General features: G+C 38.9%; 1 protein-coding gene across 5 annotated transcripts in view; it reads right to left on the reverse strand.

Moving 5' to 3' along the window:
* Positions 1-19,485, reverse strand: part of Sytl4 (synaptotagmin like 4) — a 46,643-nt gene that overhangs the window by 26,126 nt on the left and 1,032 nt on the right. For 3 of the 5 annotated variants that reach the window (XM_029472915.1, XM_021153156.2, XM_029472914.1), the window contains exon 2: positions 109-281. In XM_029472915.1, the coding sequence (XP_029328775.1) occupies positions 109-218 (110 nt within the window). In that variant the 5' untranslated portion in view covers positions 219-281. The remainder of the gene's footprint in view (positions 1-108; positions 282-19,485) is intronic. The other 2 variants (XM_029472916.1, XM_029472913.1) reach the window with 1 other exon arrangement.

The raw sequence follows: 19,485 nt of genomic DNA on the forward strand, positions 1-19,485 counted from the left end.
AGCTTTAAATCATTTACTCAATGCCGACAATGAATGAAGAAACAACTGAAAAGCTTGAGTCTCCTTGGTTGAAAGCCTGCAAGGGCTTAGTATTTCTGGGACCCTTACCGAATCCTTTTCTCATCTGCTTTTCTGAGTTCTTCATCTCTCTGCAGAACACCAAGGATCAAATCCCTTTCCATCTCGGACAGAAAAGAGAGGTCTAGTATCTCCGACATGGTGGCTTTAGGCTCCTCCTCTTCCTTCAAAGCAACCTGGGCAAGAAGAGTGACCAGATGTGTCTAAAATAAAAAAGCAGTTAATGTCATGAAGATTATTAACTGCAGAATCACTGCCCAGCCCTAGAACATTTTTCCCCCCAGGCTACCTTCTTCTTGAGTTAAAGCTAAAGAGACAAAGTAGAAAAAAAAGTTTGCGATTCATTATTTCTACTTTCACATTTGAACCCCTGGCCTAGAATGATTTTTATTTTTTTCAAAAAATTACTCATGACTCTGGAAAGTGGCTGGGTCATTCAGAATAAGCATCTTAGTCAGGAAGGATTATAAGGCAGCTGAGTCAAACTCTCCCTCCAAGAAGGCCGCCCTCATCATCATCCAACTTTTATTATTGTAAGTGTTCTCAACTCTCAATTCTATTAACTCAGATAGTCAGGTAGGTGGTCTCTGGATTTAAGGGGGCTGCCAGTTTAAGCTGAATTCTCCATCCCTGACTTGTTCATGTGTTCCTGGAATTTAGTCATCTTCCTAACAATGCTTCGAAAGATTCTACCACCCCCGCTACCTCCCAAATAACATGCACTACCTCTGCACTTGAGAACAGCTTCTCCCATTTCATTAGCATTTGTTGAGCACCACTCTGTGAAGTATTTTGCAAAGCACTGGGGACACCGAGATGAATAAACCACAGTCGCCCGAGTTCCAGAAACTTACAGACGTGAACACAGTACTTTGTGCAAGTGCTATCAAGAAATTTTAAATTAGATCTATGGAAACTTACAGAAGTATCCAATTCTGTCGTACATAGACAGGGGAGGGAGGAGAGAAAGAGACAAAGAAAGAGAATGCTATTTACATGTGAGGATTTTCATAGAGGATATGGATTTCTGCCTTACTGAAATGAGTGTTTTTTTAAAGTAAGTGTGTGTGTGTGTGTGTGTGTGTGTGTGTGTGTATCACGTGCAATGCAGATACAAGGTGTATGATACCAAAAGAGGGCACCAGATCTCACTGAGCTGGAGTTATGGGCAGTTGTAAGCCAATCCCATGGGTGCCGAGAACATAACTAGAGTCCTCTGGGAGAGTAATAGGCATTCTTATTCAGCAGCATCTCTCTAACCCTGAGTACATTTGTTGATAAAGGAGAATGAAGGGAAAGATGGGTTGGTGTCTGAAGCCCTGGGTTCAATCCCAGCAGCTTAACAGCAAAGTGTGCTGGCTCACACCTGTAAACCCCACCCCCAGCACTCTGGAGGCACAGACAGGAAGATCACAATTCAGGGCATTATTTGCTACACAGCAGGTTTAAGGTCAACCTAGTTTACATGACAGCCTGTCTCAAAAAATTAAAACCAAATTAATTAGTAAATGTATAAACAAGTTGAGCATGAAAAGAATCTTGATTTAAATGGCATATAAAAACTATATATTGAGCTGAAAGTATTTTTCTTAAGCACACTTGGAATATTGCATACACACACACACACACACACACAAGAACTAATCATGTACTAGAAAAGCCTCAATAAATTAAAAGGCCTACGTTTTAACAAATTAAAAATTGTATTTGAGTTCAAGGACATTAAATAAGAAGTTAATTTTAAAGGTTAATTCTAATCTCAATACTGTCTGAAAATTTGCCAGACACTACTAATTAACTCATAGGTCAAAGAAGACCTCATAATAGACTAACCATGTCTTTAATATCTTAGCAAATAAACATGCCTTTTGCTTCACCTCTGCCACCATGGCTGTTTGCATATTACAAGATAAAATATTCCCTAGGGATTCAAAAGGGACTATATGGAATGAAAAGTAATGCTTTCCTATGCAATGCATTAAGCAATAACAGTTTAGGGCAAATGATAACATCATATTTTGAAAAACAGAATAAAGAAAAACAATAGAGGCATAAACACAGAAAGACAACGTCCTCTAAAAATTTGTGGCCACTCATATACTCTCAAGTTATGGATAGGAGAACTTCCTAATGGAGACATCAAAGTCTAAAAGGACTTACTATAGTCCTTCACTCCCATCCAGACGTAAATGTCAAAAGGGCCAAGTCACTGCTAAGATCACTTGTCAAAACTGGAGCTCGTTTGTTCTATGTAGTCACATAGTGTCAGTTTTCATTGATATAACATTTTGGTATGGCCTAGACCCAGAACAGTAGTCTAGAAAAGGCAACATTTTTAGTAAGGAATTGCATGCATTTATTGCTAAAAATGAGGATAATATTCCAAGTGAATAGCAAAGCAAGGGAACTGTAAATGGCTCCATCGGGACAGAAAGTTGGCATATGTCCTAATTAGTAATAGTTCTAGCAGAAAAAGGAAAAAAGTATATAGGCAAGTTGAACAATAATTTTGATTTAGTGGGCATATTTAGAATCTATACCCTGATCCTATAGATTAAGAAATAATAATGTAGGAGAATTAATGCTAACTCCAACAAAACTAGGTTTTAAGAAGGGAAGGAAGAAGCTATCTTTTTTGTTGTTGTTGTTAATTCTTCTCTCATATATTACATACCAACCACAGTTTCCCCTCTCACCTCTCCTCCCAGGTCCCCTCCCCCACCTCCCCTCTCCTCTAGATCTACTACTTCTCCATTTCCCTTCAGAAAAGAGCAGGCCTCCCAGAGATATCAGCTTGAGACTAGATACAAACCCTCATATGAAGGAGCTACCTTAAAGTATCTTAAATTCTAAAGAAAAAAATTTCAAATAAAAAAGAAAACACAAAATAATGGAAATAGTGATGTAGACAGAGTTGGATGTGAACTCTGACTCTATATATCAGCTATATAACATTTGGAACTACCCTAGAAAGCCATTCAGATAGATGCATCTCCTGAATAGCCTACAGATTAAAAATCGCTACTAGTGTTCTAATAATGAAAAGTGATGTCAATTTAAAAAAAAAAAAACAGTTCTTGTAGTAGGAAGACTATGTAACAGATTTGGCTCTGTGTTATATTTGTTGAACACATGAATACCTGCTCTGTCTCTCAAACGTGAAGGCTACTTATTAATGTGAAGATGATAATATTTGTGTTCAAACTCAAAATGTCTGCCAGATAGGACCTCCTTAGAAGAAATTGTTGGATATAGACACCCGGAAATTTAGACCAATCCCTGATATACAGTATGATATAGACACCCAGAAATTTGGACCAATCCCTGATACACAGTATGATTTTAATGAATGATTAGTGAGCGTTATCACTGAGAGAGATTGGTATTTATGTGTTTAGGTTTAGATCCACAAAAACTGAGTAGTGGTAATGGAGTTGAAAGAAGAAAAAACAGTTGTTTTTCTGATAAAGTATGGATACCAGGATTAAACACAAGGGCTTTGGAGCCAGACTGAATTTGAATCTCAACTTTACCATGTACTGTGTGACTCTGGGTAAGTTGCTACCCCTCATCAAGGCCTTCTTTATTTGTAAAATGAATTTATACATCTGTAACTGAACTTATTTTGTAAATGGCAAATGAGTTTTAAACACACAAAATGCTCCAAGTTATGTGAACACAGAGATGCTATGCACAGCCTCACTCATAGGTAACTACTGTGTACCACTGAGCAACCCCAGCCCATAGGTCATCACTTTATACATGGGAATTCATCCTTTCAGATTCTACTACATCTTGGCAAACTGTTCATTTTCTTTTAAAGAATCTGAGTTTATCATTAGTTAAACTCTAGCCAGACAGCATGCGCTTCTTTTAGCAGCTTTTAAATAAGAAATTACACTGACAGAAGGTTTTCTGAAGTCCTGACTCATGCTCAAGGGATAAAAGGTTGAAGTGATAGTAAATATTTTTTCTACTTACAAATGCTAATCATATGATGGTTTTAATATGTCATCTCTAATGGATTAACTGTCATTTCCCACCAAAGAATAATGAACAATTTTGGTAAAAATTAATATCTTACTAAGCATAGGGAATTGGATTTGTTCAAAGGATGTTAGTTTATCCATGAAGGTCTGAATTAAACAATTCTTGTTAAGCCAATGTTTGTATAGTATACATAGACACTCATTTGTTATGTGAGATTTATAATACCGGACACCAGATTCTGAATGCATTTAAATATAGTTATTTAGGGGTTGATTTAGTTATGTCAAACAAGTAATGTCATGCTGCCTACATGTTTGGAGGATGACAACTGAAACTGAGCTTGGTCATAATCACTGAGATGTGCCAAACATCACACCTACTGATGTTCAAGATGAAGTAGTAGACAATGTAGATCTACTCATACAATAAATTGGCAAAATCCGTGAAAACATGAGGTGTTCAAGACACTGTAAACGAGGCAGTGCAAGGCTACAATCTCTATGGATGGGGATAAGCAGGGTGAGATTTCTCATTTTTAGAACTCATCGCCTTGAGCATTTTTAAGCCAAAGTATAGAGGAGGAAACCAGGGAAAGCCTGCTAAGCCTCCCAGAGTGAGAACCTTAGCAAACCTTCGGGGACTGGAGCTCTCGAGACAGAATATGCGCTAGAACAGCAAAAAGAGAACCCCTCAAGCACCAACATATAGCCTCTCTCAAGTATTTAGCAAAGGACTGTCCAGTGCAAGGCATCCCTGTGATGAAATTACTCCAGACTAGGGAAAGACCCACCTGAAAGGATTCAAAAGCACTGTGCCTAGCATTCAAATAAAACCAGGAGTGCCTCTTTCACAGCCAGACTGTAAAACCTCATGATTCATAGACCACTGGCTAAACGTACTGTCATATATTTTAGTAGTGGGAAACAATTAGGCCTACGTTATGAGTTGTTCTTATCCTGCCTACCGAATCTAACCAGAAAAAAACTTGAAAGGAGCCGTCTACTTTCAAGTAACTTAAGTGCTTCCAAATTGCTTAAGTGAATCCCAAAGCAGAGCTCAAGAATGTTTATGATACAAAAATATACAACTAATCAGGTAAAATGCATCATTTCTAGTGCCCATTAAAAGTTACAGGCGTGCCAAAAATCAGGACAATTCTGCTAATAATATGGAACAAGATAATTAAAAATATTCCACAAATTCCAATATTGGATTTAACAAGGCCACTAAAAATAGTTTCTATGGCTACTTTCCATGTGTTTGAAAAGTTAAGTAGGGATTTGGAAGCTGTAAAAATAAAAGACTGAAGTCTTTTATATAAAACTATAGTGATGGAGATCAAACATACAGAACACGACATTAACAACAGATTAGACATTGTAGTTAAAAGACAATTAGCAATGAAGACACAATCTACAAAATGATGCACAGCAAGAAAAACTATGAAAGAAATATAATGGGTTGCCCAACAACTCTGTCATCTAGTACACATGGAAATATTCTAGAGTAATCAATGACATTTGGAACACTAAAATGTTTTCAGAAGACTAATGAACTAAATTTGAAAAGTACTATGAGATCACAGATACAAGAAGTACACTGAACCTTAAGAATAACATATAAGGAAAGTTATGGTCATAATATATAAGGAAAGTACGCCATTGTCAAGTAACTTAAAACCAGAAATAATAATAAAAGGTAGAGTTTAAGGGACAGAAGTACATTGCACACTGATACATAGAAATTATGATGAAAGCACATTAATTATTATAAACAAATGTAAACAAAAGCAGAACATATCTCTAAAATATTAAAAAGAAAAACTACAATCTATTCCAGGGATCCACCCCATAATCAGCTTCCAAACGCTGACACCATTGCATACACTAGCAAGATTTTGCTGAAAGGACCCAGATATAGCTGTCTCTTGTGAGACTATGCCGGGGCCTAGCAAACACAGAAGTGGATGCTCACAGTCAGCTATTGGATGGATCACAGGGCCCCCAATGGAGGAGCTAGAGAAAATACCCAAGGAGCTAAAGGGATCTGCAACCCTATAGGTGGAACAACATTATGAACTAACCAGTACCCCAGAGCTCTTGTCTCTAGCTGCATATGTATCAAAAGATGGCCTAGTCGGCCATCACTGGAAAGAGAGGCCCATTGGACTTGCAAACTTTATATGCCCCAGTACAGGGGAACGCCAGGGCCAAAAAGTGGGAATGGGTGGGTAAGGAAGTGGGGGGGAGGGTATGGGGGGACTTTTGGGATAGCATTGGAAATGTAATTGAGGAAAATACATAATAAAAATATTAAAAATTTAAAAATACAATCTATTTAAACATATACATCACAAGTAATATTACTCGAAAACAGGTGAGGAACTTGAAGGACGGCTTGATTGTTAACGAGAGGCTCCTGTTCTTACAGAGGACTGGATTTTACTTTCTACCATTCATGTCAGTTGATCACAATTGAGTGGAATCCAAGCTCCAGGATATCTAATGCCTTTGGCATGACCAATCACCCACACTCATGAGCACATACTCCAATCAAACAAACATCATCATCATCATCATCATTATCATCATCATCAGCAACAACAATATACAGGGTGAAACAAGCAAGCTAACTTATAGGGAATCAGTGCTTCCAGAAATCCCATCTGGATTCTGCTATACACCAAGGCACTAGATACAACACAATGTCCACATTGGAATACTGTATTGGTTGTTGTATCAACTGTTCCTCTCCATTTTAGGGTGAAGTGTTTAATAAACATAATCATGGAAATAAATATGTCTTAACTATCTAGTCTAGACGACTGAAATTTAGCATAAATTCAAATAGCAAAGCTGTTAGAGTTGGTGTCTCCAAAGTTTAAAAGTTCTTTTTGGTGCATTCATTGCACCAAATTAACTGTCACTAGGGCAATGACAATATCTGAAGGAGATTAACCAAAAACACTATCACAATTAATGTCTAGGAATATTTGCCCCCTTTTTTCCTTCTGGACTTGTAAGTATAAATTTATCTAGCCCCACAGGTTTTCCCATGAGACCACCCTCTACTGTCCTAGTAGTTACCTCTGAATATTTGTATGGTTTCTTCCCAGGCTTAGGGCTCTGAATTTTTGCACTGTGTACAAAATGGTCACTGACTAGGTGGACCAACTATGTTCTAAGTACTGTGCAAGCTAACTAAGAATAAAGGAATAAAGCATAGCACATGACCACAAAAAGCACACAACCCAAGAAGCAGACTCTTGGATAATCATTTAAAAATTGCGCAAAGAAATATATGCATCATAGGTACATAATGCTATTCTTAGAATCCATGTATTTTTAAAGCCGGGCAGTGGTGGCACACGCCTTTAATCCCAGCACTCGGGAGGCAGAGGCAGGCGGATTCCTGAGTTCGAGGTTAGCCTGGTCTACAAAGTGAGTTCCAGGACAGCCAGGGCTATACAGAGAAACCCTGTCTCGAAAAACCGAAAAAGAAAAGAAAAAGAAAAAGAAAAAAAAATCCATATATTTTTAAATGAAACCCTAAGACCAAATGCAGGATAGCTTCCCATGAATTGTTGACCAGGTTAAGAGCACCGACTACTCTTCCAGAGTTTCTGAGTTCAATTCCCAAGCAATCACATGGTGGCTCACGACCATCTGTAATGGGATCTGATGCGCTCTTCTGGTGTGTCTGAAGATAGCTACTGAATACTCATAAAAATAAATAAATAAATAAATAAATAAATAAATCTTTTTTAAAAAAAAAGTACCTTCTGGATAGGATATAATCATTGCCATCGTTCACACACAGCAGCTGCAGGTACTGTTATAAGATATGCACAGAAAAATAAGAATAAAAGAAAAAGAGGGAAACTAGTGTAGGAAGAGGAGGGGTTAGCAGGAGTGTGAGAGGGACAACAGAAGTAATGAGGTAAATATCATCACAACACATTGTATACACATATAAAAATCTGAACAATTTTAAAATTAAATAGTCTCTAAAATGTAAAAAATGACCATGTGTATGTGTGCACACACACACACACACACACACACATAGGATAGCATGAGAATACCAAGTTAGAGCATCTAACCCATCTGGGTGGAAAGGAGACCAAAAAGAGAATTGTCAGCAGGAACACATGAACTGAATGTAAGTTTAATGGGTGGCAGCTGGTTTACCAGTAGAACAAGGGTTTTCCATCAAGAGGTAAAAGCATGAGGGCATAAAGCAACATGCTATAGCAAGCACTGTGGTGATAATGACTGACAAAGCATAAAGGGAGGGTGATAAAGGCGCAGGAGGTCTCTGGGAGCTTGGCACATTATGCACAGATGCTTAGCTAGTCAGCTTTTGACACAGGGCACACTGAAGTGTTTCAGGTAAGGCAAGGACACTTTAGAGCACTCACACACTTGTGAAGATCACTGTTTGGAGTGTGTGTGTGTGTGACATAAATGCTGAGAGAAAAATGACAAGAAACGAGGTCAGAGCACAGAAGTAGTAGAGAGGGAAAGGAGAAAACTCACAAAGGTAACACAGAGGTAAAGTCTGCAAATGTTGTATAACACAGAAAGAGCTTCTGTTATGAGGACTTGGAGTTCTGATGCACTAGATTCCTAACTAAGGACAATATAGCATAAGAAAGGAAAATACCTAATAAAAAATATTTTTTAAAAAAAGAGAGAGTGGTACACATACACACACAGGAGAGAGAGAGAGAGAGAGAGAGAGAGAGAGAGAGAGAGAGAGAGAGAGAGAGAGAGAGAGAGAGAGACTGTGTGTTAGTTTTACCTGGGTGGTAGCAGGTGAAGACAGAAAAAGTCAGAAAATGTGTAGAATCCAGAGGATAAGAAAAAAATGCCAGAGTTAGATTGAGGTCAAGCAAAACAATTCAGTCAGAAGCAAAAGAGAAGCCAATTTGAATGATTTGGCTCAGAGAAGGGCTTGAGGCAGAACAGCTAAGGTGAACCAAGCAGCCAGAGCTCTTAAAGAACTAGAAAGTGTGAGTTTACTCAGCAGTAATTCTCCAAGACAATTATATCTGGTGAATAAAATTTACTTTTACACAATAAAAAAAAAAAAGAAAGAAAAAGAGTACTTATAAGAACTGGAGCTGAAGCCAGGCTGCCCGTTCACGGCATTTTATTTCTATGAAGTTTGCAAAAGTTATTTGAGCTCACTAAGTCTCAGTTTTCCCACTAGAAAGAAAGGCAAAAACAAGAACTGCCAGGGGTTCTGGGGAGTCAAATAGGCATTGTGAGTAAAAGGCATAGCATAGTGTCTGGCCTCGAATAAAAAACCAATATTGTTAGCTGCTTAGTTTTAATTATTATTAACCATATGCTTTGGAAAATATATGAGCATATGGCTGTTTTGACATCTTTCTATGAAATTTGAGAAATCTAATCAGTATTCTTGCCCAGATGGAAACTTGCCCGTACCTCTCTGCATGGATGTAGACTGGTAAGTATAAATATTAAGCAAATGTTAGTAATTAGATATGATCGCTTTTAAAGATAATTATTTATACACTGTTCCAGACAGGATTTAAAGTGACTTATAAAGATACATAAAACATAGAAAAATATCATACATTTTTAAAATAGGATCAAAAAGAGAAGGGGGGAAGAAAGGAAAACAGGAATGGGGAGAAAGAAAAAGATTCAAAGCCAAGGCTCTTACATCAAAGAGCAAGTGAGGCTTCATGGTCAAGTACCTGGATTCACCTGCAGTCTGGCGGCCCCTGGCTGGGTCATCTGCAGAGCACAGCCTCCTGTCACACATGCCCCAGGCTTTGACCTCTCTGAGCCTGCCATCAACAGTTTTAGAGCAGCAAGGGGGTTTTCTCTTCTTTCCTTGATAGCGAGAAATTTGCAGCTAGCTCACAGTTCTACCTGAAGCTTTACGGTCTCAAATAGTTTTTTTTTTTTTCTCTAAATGGGTTCTATGAAAGGGGTTTGTATGTGCTGCGGTGCTCGGCACTTTTAGCTCCTTTTAAGATATACACCAACTAGGATGAGGACTGTGTGGAAGGTGAGAGCAGCTAACACGTCTATAGCATGGATTATGTATATATCAGTCACTTTTCTACACCTGGAGTCATTTAGCCCTTAGAATCATGCCATGAGGCAGGTACTAAATATTGTGTACATTTCACAAAGGAAGAAAGTGAGACACAGACTGAGCAAATAACTTGCTCAAGGTTACACACCCCTGAAAGAGACAGTCTAATTTTCTGACTAGGCAGTCTGGTTCCAGAGTCCAAGGTCTTAGCCATTTGGTTGTACCATCTCTTTACATTCTAGAAATAGTGTTCTGCATGGTGACATTTGGAAAAGGGGACATTTTATGCCTAGGAACTTGAGGTAGATATTTAAAGTCATTATGTAGTAATGGATGGAAGTTTGAGAGGCCCTCAGTCTGCCCAGACCTCTCATCTGCAGACGGGGAAAGAGCCACTCTCCCTATCTAGGGCATTTCTTCTAATGGACAGTGGGAGCACACCGAAGGGAGCCAAAGGAACCAAGATGGAATGTCCTCACTTAGCTCTTAAAATCCTGTGTGGGGACAGCTTTCACCACATGCTATCTACATAGTTACATTTCAAAATCATCAAATACTGATCCTGTGTGGTTTGAGGAAATTTCCACTTCATATACTATATACATCTCTACAGGAAGTCCTAAGGGGACGCTAGGTATGAAACTCTACACATTGCCCTTACAGAGCAGCATGCAAAAGCATGTGAATGTGGCTTTATTTTCATGATTTCATAGTCATAAAAACCTACTCCTCAAGACTTAAACCCACCACAAATCCTAGAGGCAAGTCTTCATACAGATGGCTCACAGAAGTATTAACTATCATAAAAATGAGAGTGTTGGTCAAAAATGAGATCATGGGTCCAAATGTCCCATTTGGCAACAGGAGAAATAGCTATTAAGACAACCCTACTTAAATCTCTAACTTTCAAAGTCTGCACTAGAAAACCTTCCTCTCGTGTAAGCCAGGCAACTCCATAAGGCCCTATACAGTTGATGGTAAAAGACCAAACAGTTCACTACCTTCTATATCGAAGACCTTAAGAACTTTAAGGTTTGTATACTAAAGAGTCTAAGAGTCTTCAAAATCAAAACCACCCAGCATAGTGGTGCATACCTGGAATCCCAGCAAACAGGAGGCCAAGGCAATAGGACTGTGATTTAAAGTCAGCCTGGTCTATATAAAGAGATCTGGTGGCAAAAATTCAAGAGCCAGTTTCAGTGGGACAGCATTGACTAGCAGTCACAAAGCCCTGAGTTTGGTTTGATCCATCTGACCCACCCCTAAACCTACTCCCCCCAAATAAAGAAATATTATAAAATCTTATTCACTTATAATCAATTTTAAGTGTGATAAGGCTGTAATTTTTCAATAAAGCTTATCACCTTGTAACTCAATTATCATACCCTGTTCTATAAGCTTTGATAAAGCAGAAACCCCACAGGGAAGACCCTGTTCTTTTGCCAGGGTCACAGATGGTGGTGATTTCTAAACTAAACTCCAAATGGCATCTGTTTCTCTCAGGCCACGTCACCTACAAAGCACCCACACCGTCCTCTTAAATGAGAAGTCATGACGGCTCATGACTAATCCAGCCCATGTTCACACCTAGCTGCAATTTCATGCATTTGACTTCTTTTTAATTTTAGGGATGCTGTGATCTAGCTATGGCCATAGAAACCTTAAGCACAACCAAATAACCTGCATTTGAACTTTAACTGAGCTGCATGTGTGGCAGACCATTTTAAAGTGTAAATTTCATTCAAGTAAAATGCTAATAAATATGTGCGAATGTTTACACAAAAGGTAAGAGAAATTACAAACTACGAAATAAATGTAATATACAAACTAACTGCAAGTGTTCCTTGCCTCCTAAACTGTTTAACCATAATTACTTGACACATTACTTCAAATCCCTAGCACAAGATTAGTACATGCATTACCAACATCTGGTGGACTGCAGAAGCACTGTTCTAACAGTTCAAAAACAAAAATTAGAAGCTACAAACACTGAAATGTTCAAAGTAGGTTCGTACATTTCTATATTTTCAGAACTGACAAGATACATGAAAGTACCTTTACAAGTTCTCAGGAGAAAAAGATATAAATTCTCATAATGAAATAAGTAGAATTTAAAAAAGGAAATCACTCAAAATACCTAGACGGACTTTCTTTGCCACACATACAAATATTTGCTCTTAGTATTGTAATTATTAGTATTCTAAATAAAATTATACAGAGAGAAATCTGCTCAGCAAACTATCCTCTTATTTTACAAATGTGAAAATTGTGTGTGTGTGTATACACTACAGGATTGTAAACTGTATGAACGAAATATATTATTGGAGGGGAAAGGAAATGGAGCTTAATTTTGTTCATCTCTGTACCGTCAGTGTCTAGAGTGCTGCTTGGCCAACAAATACACTCAATCAATATTTGTAGAGTGAATTAGCTGGCATCAAAAATACCACTTATCATTCAACCACACCCAAGAGTTTATTCACAGAACTTCTCCACCTTTTTCATCATTGATTCAATACTCCTCTCTGAATTTAACAGCCCATCCTTCCAACTTTTTCACTCAGTGATCTCTCCCATGTCATTCCTACTCCAAGACCTCACTGAACAGTCTTCTACAAACCCTCTTTCATCTGGTCAGCCCCTTTCTGTCTTTACTTCCTTTCCTAGACAGTTTGGATTCTATTATCTCAAATACACTCTTGTCAGTGTCCTCATTAACTCCTAATTTCATTACAAATATCTCCTTTTTTTAAAACCCATCTGAGCTCATGTGTCTTTTATGCCTTCCTGAGAGCTCCTGGGATACAGTGAAAGAAGAAGATGGGCCTGGTAGATTATTACCCACACAAATTCTTCATCACCAAGCTCACCTCAACACTGCTGGGCACCACAAATATGCTTCTCTGGGTCTGGCTAGCCTTCCTGTTCTCCACAATACCTATTGCTCAAGTGACTCTAATATTCAATCCAAACCCTGTCTACTTTAACTCCTGTCCAAGAGGCTGGTCTTACCTCTTATCATAGAGAAATATACATGCCATCAGATCACTTACTGATGCCAAAGCTATAGTTAAGCTCATCTATGCCTGCTCATGGTGAACCTCCACCTAGTTCTAGATACCCTCCCATTTGTATTTCTCAATATAGAGAGATAGGAAGGATGAATGAATAGATTGGAATATCTCATATAGGCATACAAATAATGTCTGGAAAAAAAGGCAAACAAAAAAATTTCCCTCTGGGAATTAAGATAAGCAGAGGCAATAAAATTATATTTTAACTCTTACTGGGTCAAGTAATAAAAATATCTTCATATCTCTGGGCACACCAAGCTATATAAGGAAGAGGTTGAAAGGAAATAGGAAGAAATAATTATAAATACAGAGAAAAGATGGGGTGGACTCTCCAAATCTTGAGGAGGAAGAAAAGACAAGCGAGTGGTTAGTGGCATCATAGAAGAGAGAAAAACACTCAATAGACAAGAGAATACAATCAGATAAGTCTTAAGGGAGGACAATCAAATGGTCAAGAGAAATCTAAAGAAAATGGTCCACCCATATTGGAAATAATATTTTTTTAAATATTTGGGTGTCAATTCTTACAGACAGACATTGTTGATCTTTTTAAGATTGATTTTTATTTATGCATGTTTGTGGGTATTTGCCACATGGGTCCTGTCCCTGAAGCTGGTGCTGGGTGCTGATAACCAGCATCAGGACTTCTGGAAGAGCAGCAAGCTCTCTTAACTACTGAGCCATCTCTCTAGCCCCAATGCTCAGCTTTCTAAAAGAGAAATATAAAAGGGATTCTTCATACTTTCTTGATGAATGTAAACTGGAAAGAAAAAAAATCTGTTAGAATAACTGATTTTTCAAAAGTTGAACTTTATAGAACTTTTCCCAGTAGCAACAAATTTTCTGATCCATTGTTTAATCCATGTTTAACAGAAAAAGAGAGCAGTGTCTGTCTCCAATAGATGTCAAATGTTTGGATGGCCAGACCCGATGAAGGTGCCTATCACATTTCACGACCTCATAGCCAACACATAGTGGGCCCTCAGCAGATATAACCATGCTTTCTGGTATATCACTGGCAATAATTTGAAGGCACAGACACTAAGGCACTCCTAGGACCTAAACTGAAAAACCTACAAACATGAAATAGTGCAGATACCACAGGAGATTTCCCTATCTTCAAAATACCTTGGATTCAAGGTAGTTCTAAATAGTCATGGCCATGAAATTGAGTGATCTGTCAATTCAACTCCTCATTTGCTGGTACCGTCTAATCTCTGACCTTGTTCATTTCTGTCCCAGCCATTTGGACAAATCTCTCAAACTACATTGTTCACAGTGCTTCAAGATCTTGGCTGGTGAGTGAGACCAGAAAGAATTGAAACCAGCCTCTGTGACTTGAGGAAGAAACAAAGCACAATAGTCGAAACCCATTTTATTTTTTGCAGCTTTATGGAGATAAAATTAACAAAAGATGGATACATTTGCAGTAAATATGAGGCTGTGAAACATGTATCTTGATGGAGCACCCTTCTTTTCATCTTTCTCAAATGCCACTTGAGCCCTTCACCACTCTTGTCAAGAGGACCACCCTCAGAAGACCAGCCCTCCACATCTCTGTCCTTGGGAGCATCACTAGTTTTGCCCTTTCTCTGTTATCTCAACCAAAGAGCTAGTTGCCTTTCTCTAAGTATAGTATTAGTCTCCACATTCATTCTGTTCAATCACTAGCCCCCAGCTTCCTCAGGGACCCTTTATCATCTAATTCTATGTGGTTGCCTCATAAATAGCTTTCTCTCAATCCTGTATTTAAAGTAACACAAAATTAGTACCCTGACTCCCCTGAGAGCCTTGTCTCCTTCCCATTATAGCCAAGCTTCTTCAATGTAAATACCACATTGTCCCAAACAGGGGGGTGCAACTGACTGGTAGGTTACTTGCCTACTATGCATGAGATGAAGGGTTTGATCTCCACCATAGAAAAAAGAAAGATATTTTTAAAAGATCATCCACCCTTAAGAAGGGCATAAGCAAAAGATGCTCTTGATAGTAAATATGTAAATTCTCTGAGATGCTAATTGGGTCTTGCCTACTCAATTTTTAATATATGTATGTATGTGTGTTTATCTTTCATTGACATTAATTGTGTGTATTTATAGGAGAGAATCAATTTTGATATATGTTTATATTATAGAAAGATTCAGTTTATTCTTTTAACAATGTAAGAATATATGATGCGTTATCATCAGAATGCATTATCTCCCCAGTTGAAGGGAAACTATGTATCCATTGATTAATACCCCCTCACTCAGAAGGTCACTTACTACAATGATTTTTCCCAGCACTAGGAAGATGATTCAATGGGTAAGACTTCTAACGATGACCTGAGTTCGATCTCTAGAACCCTTGAAAAAAGCCTGTTATAGAGAGATTGCTGGGGCTCACTGGCTGCAAGCATAGGGTGTGTTCCAGATTCAGTGAGAGATTCTGTTTCAAGGGAATAAGGCAACAGTGATAGAGCCAAACACCTAAAGCCCTGCTCCGTGTACACGACTACAAGCACATGTGTGTACACACATATACATCCCACACCCATGTGGCACATGTTCCAGGCCAGAAATCTGGCAGGGAGCAGGGATGTGCCTACAAATTGGCCAGGTATCTGTCAGGGAGCAGGGGACGCCTACCATCTCAGGTGTGAGTTTCTGGGGTCTCAACCCTCTCTATCCCTCAAGCTTCCTGACATGGTTTACCATCCCACACACCAATACAGAGCTGCTCCACAGAAATAGTTGTATATATTTTACCATTGTTCAAGAATGTTCAGTGAACCTTCATGGTGGCTGGGACAAAGGTAGGTAGCAGGCAGAGAAAATGGAGACACATGGAAGAGTTCACCATACAGTTTGAAAGTGAGATCAACAAGAGTTCAAACACTGTTATGTGGTGGCCTAAGATGACAGAAATCCTGGGTAACCCAATATTCTTGGTTCAACTAACTAACTATATAATGGTACCCTTTTCTTAGTCATGGGAAGGCAAAGGGAAGGATTAGGTATTAGGGCAATCAATAATCCATACTTGGCCATGTTACCCTTGAGGCATCTATCAGATGCCAGGTAGAAATGTCAAATAGGCCACTAAGAACCTGAGGCTTCAGCACAGAAGAAAGGCCCAGAACAGAAACATGAATGGTGGCTGTCTAGATGTCACAGCAAGAACTTCTGAGCAAGTTTTGGGTAGAGAAAAGTCTGTAGGCTGAGTCCTAAGACAGTCCACTGCTCAGTGTTTGGGAAGATGAGATTTAAAGTGCCTGAGCAGTTTATTTATGCAAACTTACATTACAAAGAAGTTAACAGACAATAAATGGTGAGAAGTATATAGTTACTGTTTTTTCCAGGGCATAGGTCCTTCTAAGTCTACTGTTATCAAATGGATTCTGGACTTTTTTTCTGACTGGATATTTCAAACTGCATTTTAACAAACTAGCACTTTGATTTTGCTACACAGCTGCTGCTAGACTACAAAACTAGTCTACAACTAGGCAATTGTTGTAAAAGTACTCAGTTGGACCTTCTCCATACAGCCCATAACTCGTAACCACCTCACATATAAGATTAAGGGTGATGAGAATAAAAACCTAATTTTTGTGGCATCTCTTATTTGTTGGGGCTTTTCCCTGTTGCACAGTTGCCTTCTCTCACTGACCTTGACAAATACCTGAATGTCCTCGGGACCGCTGATAATTCGCACCTCCCTTCCCAGTGCTGCCACTGTTAAGAAGATGAACCAAAGAAAAAGGTTTCTTTCTTTCTCCACCCACACGATTTGTACTTAAACATAAAGTGAAGGTTCTGGTCAAGCATATTGGTTCACATTTTCAATCCTGGCACTCAGAAAGCTGAGGCAGTAAAATAGCCATGAGTATGAAGCCAGACAGGATACACAGTGAAGTCTAGGCTAGCCTAGGATACATTCTGGGACTCTTAGCTCCAACAACTTAGAAATTAAACAAAGAGGAAATATTTATAATTAGGTCAAAGTTGTTATCAGAAATAGAGTCTCAAAGCAAAACAACAACAACAACAATAACAAACAGCCAAACAAAAAACCTCAACAGAAGGAAAGCTGTATGAGTACTGGGCTGGGGGCAAACTGAAGGCATAGTTTCAGGCTCAGAAAAGTATACGAGTTCCAATTCCTAGAACAGCAAGGCCATTCATTCATTCACTCACCAGCATCAGTCTGACGCCTATCATGTGCTCAGAACTCTGGTTCCTTTGACCATCAGTGAATACAAAAGACAGCAATTCCTATCCATTTGTGTTATGGGGTAGAAGTGAATCAATGAATAGCAAAACAAATGTAGGAAAGAGGTGGAAAGAGTGTTTAAGGAGCTGGAGAGATGGCTCAGCCATTCAGAGCACTGGCTGCTCTTCCAGAGGATCAGGTTCAATTCCCAGTACTTACATGACAGCTCACAAGTGTCTGTTCCATGGATTTCAACACCCTCATTCAGACATACATGCAGGCAAAACATCAATGCACATAAAATTAAACTTTTTTTTAAAAGAAAAAGAATGTTTAGGGACATGGTTGCAATTTTCAGTGGGTTGGTCAAGTGTCAGCCTTGAAACAGAGGCACAATGCTTGTCCCTATTCTGTGTAACAAATAGCTCAAGATTGTTTCTTATTCCAATCTCACCATCAGTGCATCCCCAACCCCTAGCACAAATTTTTGTGCTTCAAGATCCAGTTACTGCCTTTACCGAGATTACAACCTTCCAGATGGAAAAACTGAATGGTATTCAGGCCTTTATTGAAGTCTAAATAAAGTCCTTCAAGACACTATAAGTAGTCATTCTCCTTGGGAGAAAGAAGTATGCATTCAGTGAGCTTGCCTCAAAGGCAATGATGTTAGGAGAAATCTTGAGAGATCAATAAGAATTAATGACAAGAGGTTGGGGATATGAGTACCAAGTTGGCCAGAGGGGAGGGGAACAACCAATAGTTTAAGCAAAGTTCCAGAGGTGGGCTTGAGGAAGATATACTCTCCTGAGTGTCTCTGCTGAAGCTACAAATAAAAAAGGGTGTGCTATCACTCTGTCTGCCTGGTGTGGCTTTGTCACATACACATATTTCTGTCAAATACCTGTCAGCTGCTACGCCATTTTTTCTCCCCTGGCCATCTGGAAAGGAAGAAGTTAAATCAGGTACCCATCCAGAGAATTCAGGAACACACCTCTAAAACCCAGGAATTTGTTCTCCTAACTTCAAGACAATTACCACGGAGCTGAGAGCCTCAGAGGTTTCAGTCATCCAGGGTGTGTACTTAACAACAGCAACATGCAACTGGTCTCATGTTTGAAGTTAACTCAGTTAAGACATGAATGTGGTAATTCAACTTCCCCACAGTGCATCTAAGATGGAACCAAGGACCAGAAGTTAGCTTCATACAAGCTTGTTCCATCGTCAGAGTGTAATTTAGAGCATCACACTTAAACCTTTCAGCCTCCTCTGTGTTGTATCATGGCTGTAACTGTATCACCAATTGCATAGTATTAGTGTGAGGCTTATCTGAGATAGGATGGGAACTGATCACATCGCCACCTGACTTCATTCGTTCATTATGCCATCACTTTAATAGTTCCAACCTTGAAGGGAAAGTGCTCAGAGAACACCAACCAGAATGCTTCATATACTCACAGACTAATAATCCCAGAACCAGCCTCCAAGTTCAAGTTCACCACTCTGACCTAGGGTGTAGCCTTTGAAATCACGACCATCTGCTACCCAAAGGGAGATTCACAAACCAGTTTTGTGGGGGCTTTTCCTACTAGGATTTCCAGCACACACACACATACACACACACACACCAAGAAAAAAAATTGCCAGACCTCTCTGAGCTAATTATTGTTTTTAGTTCTTCATGGCAAATTTGCACCTTAGTTCATTAACTCCTTAATGTCAACATATTTATGAAGAGTGCGGCTAAGAAAGAGCAGAAGAGTAACCAGTTTAAAAAAAAAAAAAAGCAGAGAACAGATGTGATGTTGCGGACCTGTAACAGCAGCACTTTGGGAGGTAGAGGCAGGAGGATTGCCAGCCAGTGTGAGACCAGCCTTGTCTACATAATGAATTCGAGACCATCCTGAGCTACAGTGAGACCCTGTTTCAAAGTAACAAAAACAGAAAGGGAAAGTGGGGTAGGGAGGTCGAGGGGTATAGGAGATTAATTTCTCCCACAGATATACAGGGCTTAGGGTCAGTCCTTCTAGAAGATATACATATATATATATATATATATATATATATATATATATATATA

Source organism: Mus caroli, chromosome X (assembly GCF_900094665.2).
Source record: "Mus caroli chromosome X, CAROLI_EIJ_v1.1, whole genome shotgun sequence".
Classification (NCBI taxonomy): domain Eukaryota; kingdom Metazoa; phylum Chordata; class Mammalia; order Rodentia; family Muridae; genus Mus; species Mus caroli.